General features: G+C 43.6%; 1 protein-coding gene across 2 annotated transcripts in view; it reads left to right on the forward strand.

Moving 5' to 3' along the window:
* Positions 1-16,683, forward strand: part of tenm2a (teneurin transmembrane protein 2a) — a gene marked incomplete at both ends in the record, with an annotated part of 161,505 nt that overhangs the window by 128,730 nt on the left and 16,092 nt on the right. For both annotated transcript variants that reach the window (XM_079250599.1, XM_079250600.1), the window contains 9 exons: positions 91-213; positions 2,514-2,719; positions 3,731-3,926; positions 5,827-5,928; positions 6,373-6,567; positions 7,828-8,028; positions 9,767-9,952; positions 15,460-15,606; positions 15,869-16,079. In XM_079250599.1, the coding sequence (XP_079106725.1) occupies positions 91-213; positions 2,514-2,719; positions 3,731-3,926; positions 5,827-5,928; positions 6,373-6,567; positions 7,828-8,028; positions 9,767-9,952; positions 15,460-15,606; positions 15,869-16,079 (1,567 nt within the window). The remainder of the gene's footprint in view (positions 1-90; positions 214-2,513; positions 2,720-3,730; positions 3,927-5,826; positions 5,929-6,372; positions 6,568-7,827; positions 8,029-9,766; positions 9,953-15,459; positions 15,607-15,868; positions 16,080-16,683) is intronic.

A 16,683-nucleotide genomic window follows, 5' to 3' on the forward strand; every position in this document is an offset into this window, starting at 1 on the left:
CCCCCCCGCCCCCCCCCCCCCCCACACACACACACACACACACACACACACATACACTCACACCTATTCTCTCTGTCTCTTTGTGTGCAGCGATCAACTTGCTGGGTCTGACATGGCAGCTGAAGCCCTCCGACGGCCCGGTGTTAAACAACGGATTGGGAGCTGGTCTACCTGTCAACAGTGATGTGGCCACACTGCCCTCTGGAGGCAGAGGTATGAGATATAAAACACACTCTCCCTTTCACATCCTCCCTCAGCCTGTGGCAGCAGGCTCAGCTTCAGCAACAGAAGGAGCGTAATTCCACATCACTGTTTTTTTTCTAACAGCAAATAACATGAAAAAATTCACTTCAGAAATCAGCTAAAAACTCATAAATATTGTGTGTAACTGATTCAGCTGGTTTCTCTACATCTTAGAGCTCAGTTGTTTTTGAGTGGAGACATTATAGGTTGCTTTGAATGAGTCTGCACACTGTTCTCTGCAGCACTCTATGTAATTATATACCTCTTTAATAAAACTTTGAATTTTGAGGCTATCCTTTATTAGAAATGTTTTCAGCGCGATCTAATTGGCTTTAATCTGAAATAAACAAACAAGATAAGAAACACAATGCTGGATTTTGTTAATAAATTTAAAGAAAAAAGGCTTTTAAACAGTCTCTACCTCCAACTTTTACTTTTTTTCACCCAAATATGCAGACATGACTAAAACATTTATGATATGATGCAGCACTGGGTGAGTGATCATAGGTGCTGTTCAAACACAGCGCTGTTGAGCTGCGTCGAGCGGGGTTTATCGTTTCAGTCAGCAGCAAAGGAAAACTACCTTCACTCACACCCCTCTCTTTAAAGGCCCCCTATGCGCCTCTCTCTGTTCTTCTTTCACTAGCTGGATCTGTGCTCTGTAACGCACACAATAAAGATGGAAAAAAAAAGAGAAAAAGAAGGTGTGTGTGTGTGCGTGTGTGTGTGTGTGTGTGTGTGGGCTGCAGCTCTGTCTGTATTCTGCATTAATGAGAGAACTGTTGTGTTGTGTTCCCCCAGCCGTCTAGGCCAGATGCTGCTGCTGTTCTTCTCACTGTTGCTTTTATTTCTTGCTGCTCTTCACACAATCTCTCTCTCACACACACATGCAGACACACACACACACATACTCTGTCTCAAAGTCTTTTTTTTTTTTTTTTTTTTTTTTTTTTTTGCCTGGGCCCTGACACTTTTCTGTTAGATGGCTGACCTGATTGCAGGGTTCTCTGTGTTTCTGTGTGTGCGCCCGTCTGCCGCGTCTGCTCAAAAATCTCGGCTCCGCCGTTCTATCGGCGCTCTATCATTTCAGCCCAGACAACAAAGTCAAGCATCCAAAAAGGCTTTGATACAGAGGTTTCATTGTGCGACCCGACATCAGATACACACTGGCATGCTTCTGTCTGGGGACGCGCAAGTAAAACATTACCTGATTTCCAAAAGGATTAAAAATTAAAGACGATCCATTTAATTAAAGTATTCTGTGCAGAATTGTTTGTTTGTTTTTTTTTAAATTCCCGTTGCAAGTTTGAGCACATTGCATGGTCGATACAAGTACCACAGCTTGTAACACCTTTTTTTGTGTGTGCAGCCAGTCTTTCTGGCTAGATAAAGTCTTTCTTTTGATTCCAGGTCTTTGAGATGCCTAAATAGTTCTTTTTCTTTTCTTTTTTTTTTCCACAAAAAGATTGCTGTTATTTCACTGAAATGATTCTTTCATCTACAAATGAAATATTCCCCATGCCACTGGTTGCAACACGGCCACTAAGCCTCATAAAATCCCCCACCTTGTTGTTTTTTTCATCCAAAACAAATGCTTTGCTAATTGCAGCCAAAAAAAAAAAACTTTTGGTTTTTTTTTCTCCAACCTCATCAGTCCACTAGACCCGTTTCCCAAATGCATGAAGCTTGTTTTAGTGCTCATTTGCAAATTTTAATGCAGAATGTTTGTTGAGGATACAGGAGAGCTCATCTTGCAATGACGCTTACATTAACATCGTATTTATGCAGGTGTTACTCTCCGTGCACCACTACTCCACAGTCTGCTAAACCTTCCTCAAGGTCTGCCGTCGTTAAACACGGTTTTTCAGTGAGAATATTCACAACATAAAGCTTTGAAATTTTAATAACCTGGCCTTTTGTGCTGTGGCAATTGTGAGCAAGCCAATTACGTTGGGAAAGGTCTAAGACCTTGGTAAAAATTATCTGAGACAGTAAAGCTGTTGGGATGCTCCTTTTCTCTTTTCTGTCGAAAGCAGCAGCAAAGAAAACGGTAAACTAATTTTAGTGCAAGCAATTAAAAGATTGTTTGGTATGTAACTATTCATTTTAGTGATAAGTTAATCTTATACTTACTTAGCTTTTCACAGAGAAAGAAATAGCCGTGAATTTCTGTTTTTAGCATTTCCATTAAACTGTGATGATTAACTATTGACTGTACCAATCAATGCCTGTAATCACAGAGTATGCAGTCGCTTTTCCTCTCTCTCCAGGTCCATGGGCAGGCAGGAACAGCAGTATAGACACTGGCAACATTGAAGTGGGGAGACGGGTGACCCAAGAAGTCCCTCCAGGAGTGTTTTGGAGGTCCCTACTCTTCCTCAGCCAGCCCCAGTTCCTCAAGTTCAACATTTCCCTCGGCAGGGATGCCCTTTTCGGAGTGTACATTCGCAAAGGCCTGCCTCCGTCTCACGCACAGGTAACAGCCTGGACATGCAACGGTGACTCACAGGATGATTGTTTTATTCATAATGAATGAGCGACCTCAACTTATTTGTCAACTAATGTGGAATACATAGAAAAAAAAAACCCTCCTCGTTTCATGGGACATCTAAAAATTCATTTGAGAATCACGATAATAACAGCGTGGAATAAAACCTCATTTAGACAAAGATTTAGACTTAATTAAATTTCACAGCAATGTAACTTTTACTGCCTCCTATTAAATAGAAATCACTCAATTAAAAATGTATTTGATTTGTTGAAAGGGATAATTGTATTCAGTTATCTATTGCATTGCCTGACCTAACTTAAGCTGGTGCATGGCCACTGCGCCATACTAAAACCAGTTGCTGCACTGTTTCCAGCAGAATGAAGAGAATGAGAGCTTCACATGTCATATCCAGACTTTAAAGTGGTCAAATTCTTCTTTTCCTTTGTGTTCAAAGTGTCAAAGCCCAAGATAAAGAAAAGGAACTCCCACAGGAGACACTTCTCTTTAAATACCGGCAACATCTTGTTTGCAGTTTCGGTTTCTCTAATCTAACTTATTCACATCAGCATGTGCAGTTAAATATTCCCTGCCATGTGCTAAGTTTGGCAAAACTCATGCAAGTCAAGAGCAGCTGCTTCATGTTTTTTTTATTTTGCTATTTTGAACTAACAGCTGGCCAATCAGGGCAGATTTGTTTGTTTGTTTTTAAGGGTGCGGTCTTAGAGTCAGGAACTAAAAGAGGATCTGCAGCAGTGTGTATGAGAAAAGACGGTGTGTTCATGGAAAATCAGAACGTATAAATCAGTTTTATTTGAGCCCAAAATGAAAATATGAACCTGTAAGAAGGTGTAACATTGGCTCTGTAATCTTCCAGTTCATACAACAATGGAACAAAGTCAGGAAAAGTTCCACTTTATAATTGATTTATAGATTTTTTTATTCATGTACTGTCCCTTGAACTGAGCTTTCCATTATGCATTACAACTTTCCCTGCAGTATGACTATATGGAGCGCCTAGATGGGAAGGAGAAGTGGAGCGTGGTGGAGTCTCCGAGGGAGAGGAGGAGCATTCAGACTGTGGTCCTCAATGAGGCAGTGTTTGTCCAGTACCTGGACGCCGGTGCCTGGCACTTGGCTTTCTACAATGACGGTCGGGAACGAGAGACGGTTTCCTTCAGCACAAACATCATGGGTGAGGCAGAAGAAAAGTGATTAAGAAGCAGCATTTAGAGGGGAAAAAGGTAGTAGGGATGAAAGTTTGTTATACTAGTGACACTGCTGATACTATTGTAGACCCACTCTCCAATTGCTTGGTGTCTTCACACATTCATAATGTGTAAAAACACTCACCCAGTTTGTTGCCAAAAGCTATACAACTGCAAGAGTATTGTCACAAAGGAAGGACCGCTCAGCGAGTTGGAAGAATTGTATTTGCCAGAACGTTGCAGGATGCTTCACTATATTCAGCACTTCTTTTAATAAATACAATATTTCAGAGTAATTTTAACATATCTCATGTATGCAACGGGCAAAGTACCATCTACACTGGGTCTGTGTGAAACCCTGTCAACTGAACAAACTCATGCAGGAGCTACAACTGTGAGAACCAGCCGAGGGGAGGTGGGTGGATAGAAAAGAGTCAAGCAGAGTGAAAGAATCCTTCTCTGTCAATATTACGGGGTACAGTTTTCTGCAGTAGTGGAGGGATAAAGTGATGGAAAGGCAGAGGCGGCAAGGACAGAATTAGAGCAAGCAGTGAGAAGGGGGGGAGTCAGAGGAAATACTCAATGGTAGGGGTAAAAAACCAGAAAGCAATAAAGTGGAGTGAAGGACAAGGAGGGAGGAGCTTAAGAGGGAAGTAAAAGAGAGGGTAAAAGGGAGACAAGGGGCACAGATTTGTGGTAGAGAGAGGTGCGAAAGGGAGAGTCAGTATGGCATAGTTAAGTAGTGCTTTATGAAAGAAGTGTGGAAACTGACAGAGAAAAAAACTAGTGGAAAGGAAGGAGAGATGGATAAAAATCCAAACTGCATTCTTCTAATTACAATTGACCATTCCTATAAGTGGATTAAGAACCACTAAAATGTGAAGGCTTGTCTTCACACAATTATAGCCCGCTTAGCTTAACAACCACACTTAGATGAAGTTTCAATGATCCTGGTCCAGGATTAACACTACTTTAGGAGTTAGCAAGGAAAACAAAGAAAAGAGAGCCGGAATAAAAGCAAAAGAAACAGAAGGATTCAGAGATGTTGGTGTAAATGAAGTCGATTCCCCTGGCCATTCCAACCTTTGGGGATAGCTTGTATATTTCCACTGCAGGGACCACACAGCAGCACTGCAGCTGAAGCACACCACACTGATGCTTCACTGCTTTCTTCTCCAAGCGAGGAATTAAAACATTTGCGCTTCACATAAAACAACTAAAATAAACTGCATGTGTGTGCTATCAGTGGACGTTGGTGTTGAGCAAATAGTGCTTCATTCCTGGTTCAGAGTGGCGTCTCAACTGTAGGAAATGACGTAACTCCCATTCAGATTGTGGTTTCTTAGAGGACAAGACATTCAGGTTCACATCGCTTAACATTCATGACTGGATTTATTATCATAGCATTTTATTTCACCCTTTTTTTTTAATCAACTGCATCACATGCAGTCTCCACAGCATCCCATAATATCGAAGTCTTACAAAAACAACCAGCAAGCAGGACATTTTGAAAGCCATGAAAAAGTTCCTGGAACTCGTGTCTGTTGCGCTTTGGTTGGAAATGTGTCTGTATTTTCTGATACGGCTTGCAAAGCTCTGATGGAAGAGTAATGGATCCTTTCTTGGAAAAAAAAAAAAAAAAGGTTCAAAGTGCATTCTCCCCTTACATTACAATGCAAAATACACAGGAAAGGAATGCGTAGAATCTTGGAAGAGGGTGTTTGCTTTTGATGTCTGTGCAACCGAGAGACTCAAAGCGCCTTCAATTTGTAGTATCTTAAAGAATGAATGGTCCCAATGATTAAATGGAATGCTTTGATGCTTGCCATCAAAACTCTCTCACCCCCTCCCCTCGTTTCTCTCTGTCTCACTTCACCTTCTTCACAGATTCAGTGCAAGAGTGCCCTCGCAATTGCCATGGTAACGGAGAGTGTAATTCTGGTGTGTGCCACTGCTTCCCAGGATTCCATGGCATGGACTGCTCCAAAGGTATTAGCTGTTTACAAATTCCTAAAAAAAAAATTCAGTAGTTTTCAAACCATCTAATTAGTTGAAAGGACACATTTCGGTTGTGTGCTGAAAACAGGAGGATTAAGAGCTGCAACATGGCCTTAGGTGGAGCTGAGACAAGATGACTGATGATGAATGGCAGCTCCCTCAGTTAACGACTCCCTGGCTCTGAGCTCACCTGGGATAGACAGCTTTGATGAATACTTTAGTTACCTCTGCGTGTAATTACTCTTTGTGTCATTGGCACTCTCCAGAACCTTAACCGCTCTATCCACTCTGATGCACGGTGGGGTGTGGATGCATGTGGGTGGGCAGTTCTGCAAATCTCCAAAAAAGCGTGCTAATTATTTCATCTTTTCCCATGCACAGGCTTTTAATCCCAACTCTTCTTGTTTTTTGTTGTTTTTTTCTACTCTCCTCCAGCTGCATGCCCGGTGTTGTGCAGCGGCAACGGCCAGTACGACAAGGGCTCCTGCGTTTGTTACAGCGGCTGGAAAGGACCCGAGTGCGACGTCCCCGTCACACAATGTATAGACCCTCTATGCAGCGGCCACGGCACCTGCACGGATGGAAACTGTGTGTGCTCCATAGGCTACAAAGGGCAGAGCTGTGCGGAAGGTAAGCAGAACGTATGATGCTTTAATGTGCGTCAGCTGTGTCACAGCGATAATTATTTACGCTCTACAGAAGCATGCGCACTCATGCTCCCCTCTTACTCAAGTTAGACAGCTCATCATGCCCTAATCTTATGCCGAGTGAGTGTCCATTGCCTCCATACATACGGATGAAGTATGACGCTACAGCCGAACACGTCAGAGATTTTACTAAGGGCTGAAATCACTTGTATCGATCCTTGTTAAGAAGAATCAGCACGGCTTATTCTCAGTCATCAGAAAGCAGGAGAGATAAAGACGGGGGCAGGGAGGGGGGGGAGTCAGGATGGTGAGAGCTGAATATATGTGAAGAAAGCAAGAATGAGGAAAGGAGAGAAAAAGGAGAAAACATTGTGTGTGAAGGGTGATGATGAAGAGGAGGGAAGACAACGGGAAGAAAGAAGAAGTCTAAGCACGGAGTCTGAGAACAAGGTCAGCATTTTCTCCCCTCAACCTCATTTTTTTCCCTCTGTCTTCTCCTCATCCAGTCCCTCCCCCCCACCCTCCTCCTCCTCCTCCTGTGTTCTCAAATCTGATATTCATCACAGCAGAGTCCCTCAAACAATTTACCTGAAGTGCCAGCGACATGAAAATCGATAACCGTGATCCACCATTTCTGCCGGGCAAACAGAAATGGAGGGTCGGGGTTACGTTGGAGCGCGTGCTTTTTATTAATATGTGTGTGCAAAAGGGTGCGGCGGGGTCGATCGCGCCTGAGGTGGCGAAGGAGGAGGAGGGAGGAGGAGAGAAAGGTGTCACGCACACAACAGGACAAGGGAGGGGAAGAGAAAGTTAGCGTGACCGGGGACAGAGCAGCAACAGCAGCCCTGAGGATGGCAGAGTGGGTGGATGGGTGGGCGCTTTGCTGGGAGGAGGTAATTTGTCAAATTGGTTTTCACTCACTGCTCGGACTCAGAGCTGCCTGTCAAGCTGCAGACTGACAGTGTCAGATTCTCCCTCATGTATTGGCACATCCACACACACACGGAAATGCATCCGCTCACTCATGCGCACGAGCAGAAGCTCTCAGCAGATAATGGGTCTGCTCTTTCAGAGAGGAGCGCGTTTTGCTGCTCCACTCCAATTACACACTTAGCAATTCTTTATTATGTGCTTTAATTGCTTAAGTAATATGTCTGGAAATATTTTACTTTATTTCATTATCTTAGTCTGTATGTAAATAAAGAAATGACATTCTCAGTCCTTCTTTTTTTGTTTTTTTCAGTGGATTGCTTGGACCCGACGTGTTCCAACAATGGCATCTGTGTGAATGGGGAGTGTCATTGCAAGCCAGGATGGGGAGGGCTCCATTGCGAGCTGCCCCGGGCCCAGTGCCCAGACCAGTGCCATGGCCATGGTGCCTTCATACCAGACACTGGGCTGTGCAGCTGTGACCCCAACTGGATGGGACCTGACTGCTCCATGGGTAAGCAAAACACTGCAGCACAGTCATCTGAAACTTTCAAATGCAAAGAGTTTGGGGTTAAAGTTGGAGGAGAACGCCCACTCAGTAATGTCCATACCAACTTATATCAGAGTCCCAGGGAACGCGGCTAATTAGTTGTTTTTTGGGGTTTTTTTTATCTCAAACTGTTCTGGTTTTCAAACTGCTTGGACGAAATCCACATAACCACCAAAATGACTGGATGCGGCAACTGTTATATTTTTAAGCCAAACTGGAGCACGCAGGAATAAAACATGGGAAGTTTTTCCGTATGCTTGAGACTGGGTGCAGCTCTGCATCCGAAATGAGAAATGAGATGGCGTAACCGCAGGGACGACATGTGATAAAATGTAATCTAAGAAAATGCAGCGAGAACAAATGAAAGGATGAAAAACAATGTGAGGATTTAAGGAAAATATCTGCTAGAAATCCTCCCCAAAGCAAAGAAAACACGTCTGAAAGGCAGACCTGCGCACACTGGATCAGTCAATCATCTGCTGCTTTTTAAGCTGTCACGGTGACGGATGAAGGTCAGCGTTAAGCCAATTGCTGACCCCTCCTCGCTACTACATCTTAGGTAGAGCTGCATGCCAAACTTTAATAGCCTCAATGATTTATTATTTGAAAAAAATTATTATTGATTGATTAGTTATTGCCCTGGAAGCCAAGTTAATGATCTCAGCGCCAGATAACAAAATATCAATTTTTATCAGTGAGTACAAGGAGTATAAATGTTGGAGGTGAGTTTGCTCTTAGGATCATTACACCCAGAGTTTGTCAGAGATTTTGGTGGATGGAAGTGGGAGGTCGAGGGCGACTGCCATCAACTTTTGGGTGCAAGCTTCATAATTCCTGGAAGCAACCCAGAAGTAGAAGAAGCCAAGTTTAGATCAAACACCCAACTTTTTTACAGCTTTTTCTCTGAGTAAAATAAAGACGCTAAGCTTCCACTTTAGGAGAGAAATCTGCTTCCATTGCGCCAACCTGGCAATGCTGCTCGCAAGTCGCAGAAGAAGAGCTCCAACATTTGTAATAAGAGAAGCATACTTAGCTTTAATAAAGGCAACATTGTCTCAAACTGCAGGATTTCCTCAGCAAGTGTGTATCAAAGCGTCTGTAGAGAGTACGTTTCCTGCACATGGGGGGTCTCGAGCAGATGAGCGGGATCGTCAGATCTCACCACATGCGCTCTTCGCTGCCTGCAACATCTGAGCTTCCCAGACAGTAGCTGTTGTTGAAGCTCTGAAAATAAATCCTATCATCACAAATCAGTCTTCACTGATTTCGTTCAAGATGCAGGATGGGTAATTGTGCATTTTGTAATGCAGATTTGATTGTTTGGCAGCAGAGATGCCTCTGTTTTTGCACTTTCCTAATTAATTACAAATATTTCAGTGTTACATGTGAATGAAATCAAAGATAGTGTCATTTTTGTTTGTTTAAAGATAAGCTGTTTTCTAAGTTATTGTTCTAAGCACTGTCCATTAACAATTTAATGGACAGTGTGGGGGGGGGGGGGGGGGAGTCATTTTGGTGTCACTGGAACAACATTTATCTCCCTCAGGCATCTAAGACTCATAAAGTGCCTTTATTGAGTAATAGCATCCATTATGTTTGCATATATGACAAATGGGGAAATATAAACATCACAAATTGCAAATACAAGAAGCATTACGTCTCAGTCCTCTAACCTAACCTAAATTTGTCTCCCTCCCTCCAGAGGTTTGCTCTGTGGACTGTGGAACCCATGGAGTGTGTATGGGTGGGGCTTGTCGCTGTGAGGAAGGCTGGACAGGCGCCGGCTGCGACCAGCGCGTCTGCAACCCGCTTTGCATCAAACACGGAACCTGCAAGGATGGGAAGTGCCAGTGCCACCAAGGCTGGAATGGAGAGCACTGCACCATCGGTGAGTGTCTCTTAAGTGTCTGAAGGTGTGTGTGTGTGTGTGTGTGTATGGTGTGTGTCTGCGTGTCAACACATGGGTGTGCACAGAAGCACCAACACCAAGTAAAACTGAAGTGGCAGCTCCGTTTTTACTTTGGTAATGGAATTTGGAAATGAGAGAGGGAGGCAAAAGGAGAGCCCCAGGGGACTGAAGAAGGGGATAGACATAGGAGGTGGGTGAAAAGAGCACAGGGGGGGCAAACTTCTAAGAAGTGAGGGTGGGAGGATTACAAAAGAGCAGGATTTAGCTGTTTATAGGCTGCCTCTCAACTGCACACCCCAGGAGGTTTAGGGTTTTTTATGGCCTTTGAAACACCAAAGTTATGTGATGAAAGGCAAAACTCTTCACCTCACTGTGATCAAAAAAAATAAAAAAGCCTCACATTGATTATGTGTGTCAGCGAGCATGCGCACAGTTGTGCTAAAGTGTGTGTGAGTTTGTTTTTGTCACTCAATCACTGTCTCATATTGACATCACTGTCACTTTGGATGGATGAGTGCCAGATCCCCTTTGATTCACTTGCAGTGCCGTGAGACACAAAGACTTCTTTTCTTGTCACCAGAGGCACTGTGATTGCAGCGCGATCCACAGTCCAAACAAACACCAGAATACACACCTACACGCACGCACGCCGATGCATACATATGCACGGGGGAATAACAGTTTATGATCTCCCCATTTCCCCCATCAGAAAGTAGGGCAGCTTTGACTGCAGCATCAGCCCAAGATGAAAGAGTTGTCAGGCCTCAGCTTGCCGCAAAGCACACTTCACAAGCACCAGACACTCTCAGTGTTAGCTTATCGCAGCTTGTCTGTTATTCATTTCAGCTCTGCATGATGTTGCTTGCATTATTTTAAAGAAGAAAAAAAAAGAATTACTCTCCCCATCTCTTATCTCTTGCACATTTTCTCCCACTGCAGACCATGGGAGCATGGTTGACAAAGCAGGTACCGTATCTGACTCTGGTGTTTTGTTTCTTAGCCTGTGGTGGTAGAAGCTAGCTGCTGCACTTGTGGGTTTTAGCCTGGCTTGGCTCTGTAGACTCTGTGGTGCTTTCTGTCTGTAGTAGATCAGGGGTGTCAGCCTCAATGACGACTCCCTTCACGTGGTGCACTCCCATTTCTTGCAGTGCACCACGCCGGGGTTTAGCTGTCATTGAGCCTCCATGTGTTGTGGGGTACCGTAGAGCCTATAGTGTGGCATCAGCAGTGTTGAGGGGCTGTGCTGTGGATGTGTGGTTGTGCATGTGTATGAACGTGTTCCCTTTCCATATATTTCCAGTGCGGAATTTTTAAAAAAAGGGGAAAAAATCACACACACACGAACAGAAAGCATTCAGGTATTCTAGTCATGTATTGCATAAACACAGTTGCTTCACACACAGAGATGATGAAAGTTGTGAAGAACTTTCAAGGTAATTGGTAAATTTCATAGGCCACTGGTGCAAGGCCTTAATGTGGTGTCAAAAAAATGCAGAGCTGCTAAATGAGTGCGAGCATTTACATTTGGGTATTTGTGGCAACAGTCACAGCCATGCTAGAGTGACTAATAAATTTATTTTGTGTGCATGTGTGTGGGTTGGAATATGTGTGTGTGTGTGTGTGTGTGTGTGTGTGTGTGTGTGTGTGTGTGTGTGTGTGTGTGTGTGTGTGTGTGTGTGTGTGTGTGTGTGTGTGTGAGTCAGCAAGCATTCAGCTTTAATTTCAGACTCCATCGTTTAATCTCACCCATCCCTGTCAACTTAAGCCAAATACAAAAAAAAGAAAAGAAAGAAGGAAACAAGTTAGTCAGATCACAGGAAGATAAACAGAATAACAGTTAAGGTTAAGAAATCGAGGCGAATGGAGAAGGCTGCACATCTAGAGTAAGTTGTCTCACACACTCAGCAAGAATGCTTAGATAGCCCCGCAGCTGAACTTCAGTCGGGTTGCGCAGAGCGGCACAGATTGCCTGACAGTACAGGTCCCCCGAGCACCGTTGAGAGTGTCCTCTCACCCTCCATGCTTAATGGAATAGCTCTCATTGTTTTATGAAGAGCTAGCCCAGAGAAAAGGTAAATTGCAGGGTTAAAGAGGGAGCAAGACACAGAGAGGGAAATGGAGGAGTCAAACAGAGGTAGTCAAAAGGAAACAGAGACACAAGCTAAAGAAGGATGAGGCGAAAGACTCTTTAATTTCTTATGTGGCTTGTTAAGAGCAGGAGGAGGGAGTGAGTGAAGGTTTGCTTTAGAACCTATTTGGTCCATCTTAAAGCTGTGATCGTGGATTTATGGCAGTAACCTTTACTTGATGACCTTTAGAGCAGACAGTCAGTCACGAGGGGGTGGGGGGGGACGGAGAGAATGGGGGAACTTTTTACTACAATGTCTTGACTTAGATTCTTTTTTGCACTTTGTTCTCATTCTTTCTCTGTCTCGTCCTCGATCTCTGCTACTCTTTCTTACTATCTCTCTCCCTCTTTAGCCTTTCGGTCTCACACAATATCTATGCAGTCATACACCCCACCATCCACACCCACCAACACCGCGTACCACACAAGAGTGTGTGTGCTGACCCATAACCCAAGGCAATTTCTTCTCCTTTTTAAGGGGATTTCATCAGAGTCCAACTACATTACTGAGGAGGGTGGACTTAATAGTTTCTGAAATCCCACTTTATTCTGCTTAGTATGGGAGGGATATCGACTGGGTCCTGGCATTAAAGAGAGAGGAGCCTTACACTGGCCTGCCCAGGCAAACCAATCAATGCCCACTATGGATTGTCCTGTCCGGGTGCTTCATAAGTATTTGGCTGCTTTAAATGGCAACTCCATTTAACAGGCAATCACTGTTAACTGCCTTTGTTCCCTGAGCTCAATACTTGGGGACAATCTATTCCAGCCCGACTGTTAATGCAGCATCATGAGCAGTCCCCTGATGCAGAGAATGGCAATAATTAAAGATAAAACCTTTGATTTGATTCCTCTTGTTGAGCTGAAAAACGTTGTTAAGCTACTCTGCCTCTTCTGCTGCCCCCCCCAAAACAAGATGGCGCGCTTCTTTCTCCTCAGAGTCCCTTCTTGACTTTCCCTCATCGACCCTCTGGTTGAGACGTATGATAAAATGCCAATCGGGGTGAAATGCCTGTTAATTTAGCCGCTGCCGCGGTTTAGATTGCGCTATTTGTATTCACAATGCACGGCTTTATTGATGCGGCGATTTGTTGGAGGGCAAATTCTTACAGTGCAACTTGAGTAAAAATATGTTCATTAATCTGCAGAGCAGGACTCAGTGAAAAGCATTTCATATTCATAATCTCTTACTGGGTTATTTTGTCCTTCCTCACTTCGTGTCGGCCCCCGCTACCACCGAGTGAGAAATGTCAGGTCATATTTCCAGGGTGCGTCGCACTGGGCGTGAATGCCTCAGTGTGTGTGTGTGCGCGTGTGTTTGAGTAAGTGCCTCTCGTGCATGCACGTATTGTTTTATCAGTCAACCCTGTCTTTGCCTCCGTCTCCCGTGGGTAGACTCACGAGTGTCGCATCCCGCTCCCTCATTTATTGAGGAAGAAATCACTGTGACAACTTTGTTTGGGGCTCTTTGTGATTCTGGAGAAAACATTGTCATTGCGTGTCATCATTCCTCTTTTTCCTCTCCTTCTTCTTGATGGATTATAATGTGGAAAATGGAGTGGGAAAAACCATTTTATTTAGAGTGAGGAAAATGGTGAGGCAAGCCAGGAGTTGATGGCTTCTTTTAAAAAAAAAAAAAAAAGAGACATTTGCGGCCCAACAGTTTCTGCCTGGATAATCAAATTGGGTTTAAAAATGTCTTAGTGAGTTTACATAAACAAGTGTATTTATTCCTTGTCTCTTAGCAAATGCACCGTGGACAGAATCAAATTAAAAGGCTTTTAATATGCCTATACATAATCTCAATTGACTAAATGAGCATTTGTGTAAATGTCGTAGCTGACAAAGTTAAATAAAATGTCGATGTATCTCTAAACAGCATCTCCATAGCATCTAAAATTAATGGCGCGTTTGTTTATCTCTTGTCTTTTGTTTCCAAAGACTCTGAATTTTATACTTGCTATTGTGTTATTATGTAAAAACATAGTCTCAAGATTTTTGTAAATATCAACACAGTGGCTCCTAAATGTCCTTGTAATTTGGAAATAAGTCAATTAATTTGATTAATGGGCCAAAAGTGGCTTCTTGATTAGTAGATCTTTTTAGTGATTCAGTTTCTCCCATCAAGGTCCATCATCATCTTCCTGACCTGATTCTACCTTTTCCTTGGTAGAGAAAATAGCCACACACACGTGACATGGTGCCATGTACCTTCACCCTCTCTGTTTTATATCAATTTGGAGCCAGAAGTTAACTTAAATGTTTATAAAGACTGAAACAAGGGAAAAGGACAAAGAATGGTTTGAAAATGTAAAATCAACAAGCTTTTTTTTGCCTTTCAGGGGTTAATACTATCTACTTGGTAACTGTGTAGTTTATCAAAAATACATCAGAAAATTACTGCACAGACCCTTAAATTAAACTATATAATTAGTGTTTTTACATCATTCATCCATTCATTTTCATGGGAAGGAGGTGTTAATAAGGTTCCATCTGAGCCGGGGCAGCTGTTTTACCTGATTTCAGGCTCATTGCCTCACAATCACAGCCTCATCTGCAGCAAGCAAGCCAGAGTTCAGTTTCATCTATCAAACTCTCCTGATAAAATAGGAAAATTCCACTCTAATTAAAGCAGTGAGAATTTAGTGGGGTAATATTTCTACAAGAAAATAACACCACCCTCTGTAAATGTCAGCCGCTCCTCGCCTCAAAGTCACTGTTGATCCCAGGGTGCTCTTGCTATGCTCGATACACACCTACAGTCTGTGGCTTTAGGGCCGTAGAATCTGGAAAATGGTTTTGCATAAGCTTAAAAGAAGGTTTATTAGTTCATGGCTGTCACCACACAGAAGTATGCGTGCACACACACATAAACACACACTGTCCGACATAATCTCATTCTCTCACGAGAAAGCATCGCTCTCAGGCCATCAGAATCCCATTACCTTCACCAAATCGTTAGTAGAGGGAGAAAGAGAGCTATGATCGGGGGGAGCGCCATCTAATAAGTGAATAAAGTGATCTGTCCGCACACACACACACACACACACACACACACACACACTGGTGCACAGACATTAGCAGCCATCGCTCAGGTGTAGAATCATAAAAATGAAAAGGTGCACATGAAAACTTGAAAATGATCTTGCTGCTTTAAACAGATTCTTCCACCGTCAGCATAATCAGCACAGCTTCATAAAATCCAGTCAGGCTCGTTGATCTTTCCTGACCATATGTGTGTTCATCTGTGTATCGTTAATGATGAAACAAAACAAGTGTCACCCTGTTTTTTTTTTTCCTTTTTTCCCCGTCTTTCCTTCCTCCCTCCCCCCCCTCCCCTTCTGTCGTCTTCACTCAGACGGCTGCCCTAACCTGTGTAACGGGAATGGTCAGTGCACCATGGGTCAGCAGAGTTGGCACTGTGAATGTCAGACGGGCTGGAGGGGCCCAGGATGCAGTGTTGCCATGGAGACCTCCTGCGCTGACAACAAGGACAACGAAGGAGGTGAATTGAGTGGAGCGGGACATCGTTTAGGGTAGAGCTCTTAGGAGCGGCCTTTACTCGAAAATGCTTTTTGTTTAAAAAAAAAAAAATAGCTTGTAAAAGGAAGGAAGGAGCATGGAAGAAAAAGAAATGCATTAAAGGAAAAGTAGAATTAAGACAGAGGTCTCCCAAGAGGAGCCCTTACAGTGGATACAAGAAATAAACTCCCTCCAGTGAGAGAAACACAGATTGTTTACTTTGTGTCCTTTCTACCTTCCAACAGATGGACTGACGGACTGCATGGACCCAGACTGCTGCATACAGAGTCCCTGTCAGAACAGCCCCCTGTGCCGCGGCTCCCGCGACCCTCTGCAGGTCATTCAGCAGAACCCAACGGCTCAGGCCCGAGTTCGCTCCTTCTACGACCGAGTCAAGATGCTGGTGGGACGAGACAGCACCCACATCATCCCTGGAGAAAACCCGTTCAACTCCAGGTAAAGCAGGACGCTCAGACACAAAGCATCAGATTATAAAGCTTAAATGGGTGAGTGAGTGTGTGTGTGTGTGTGTGTGTGTGTGGAGAGAAATTTCTTATTATCTTCTTAGAAAGGATGCTGGTTTTGAACTAAAAAATGCTGAAACTCCCAACTACACGTATATCTTCTTGGGAACTAATAAAGCCATAAACCTTTCACATATGATATCACTCCACAATCTGCAAACTTTAGTGTTTTAAATGATCAAAGGAGTTTGCTTTTTCTCCCACAACCTTGCCTCTTTGATGCTCTGACAAGATCTGACATTTCAGATGCTTACTTACACACACTTATATAAAATGGACCCTCAATTGTTCTCAGCACTTGCCAAAGTTTTAACAAACCCCAAAGCTGTAAGCAGGAAGGCCAAGATTCCCCACCGAGCAGTGGAGCGCTGTCCGTGGTGCTGATTTTCTTCCTCACATTTAAACTGCAACGTTGCAAAGGAAACGCTCATGAAAGGATAAAGGGTAACTGTTATACTATCTATAGCAGTTCTCCAGGACGCAGCCCCAAACACACACACACACACACACACACACACACTCTAAATCCTACAAAA

The sequence above is a fragment of the Telmatherina bonti genome (assembly GCF_933228915.1).
Source record: "Telmatherina bonti genome assembly, chromosome: 12".
In the NCBI taxonomy this organism is placed as follows: Eukaryota; Metazoa; Chordata; class Actinopteri; order Atheriniformes; family Telmatherinidae; genus Telmatherina; species Telmatherina bonti.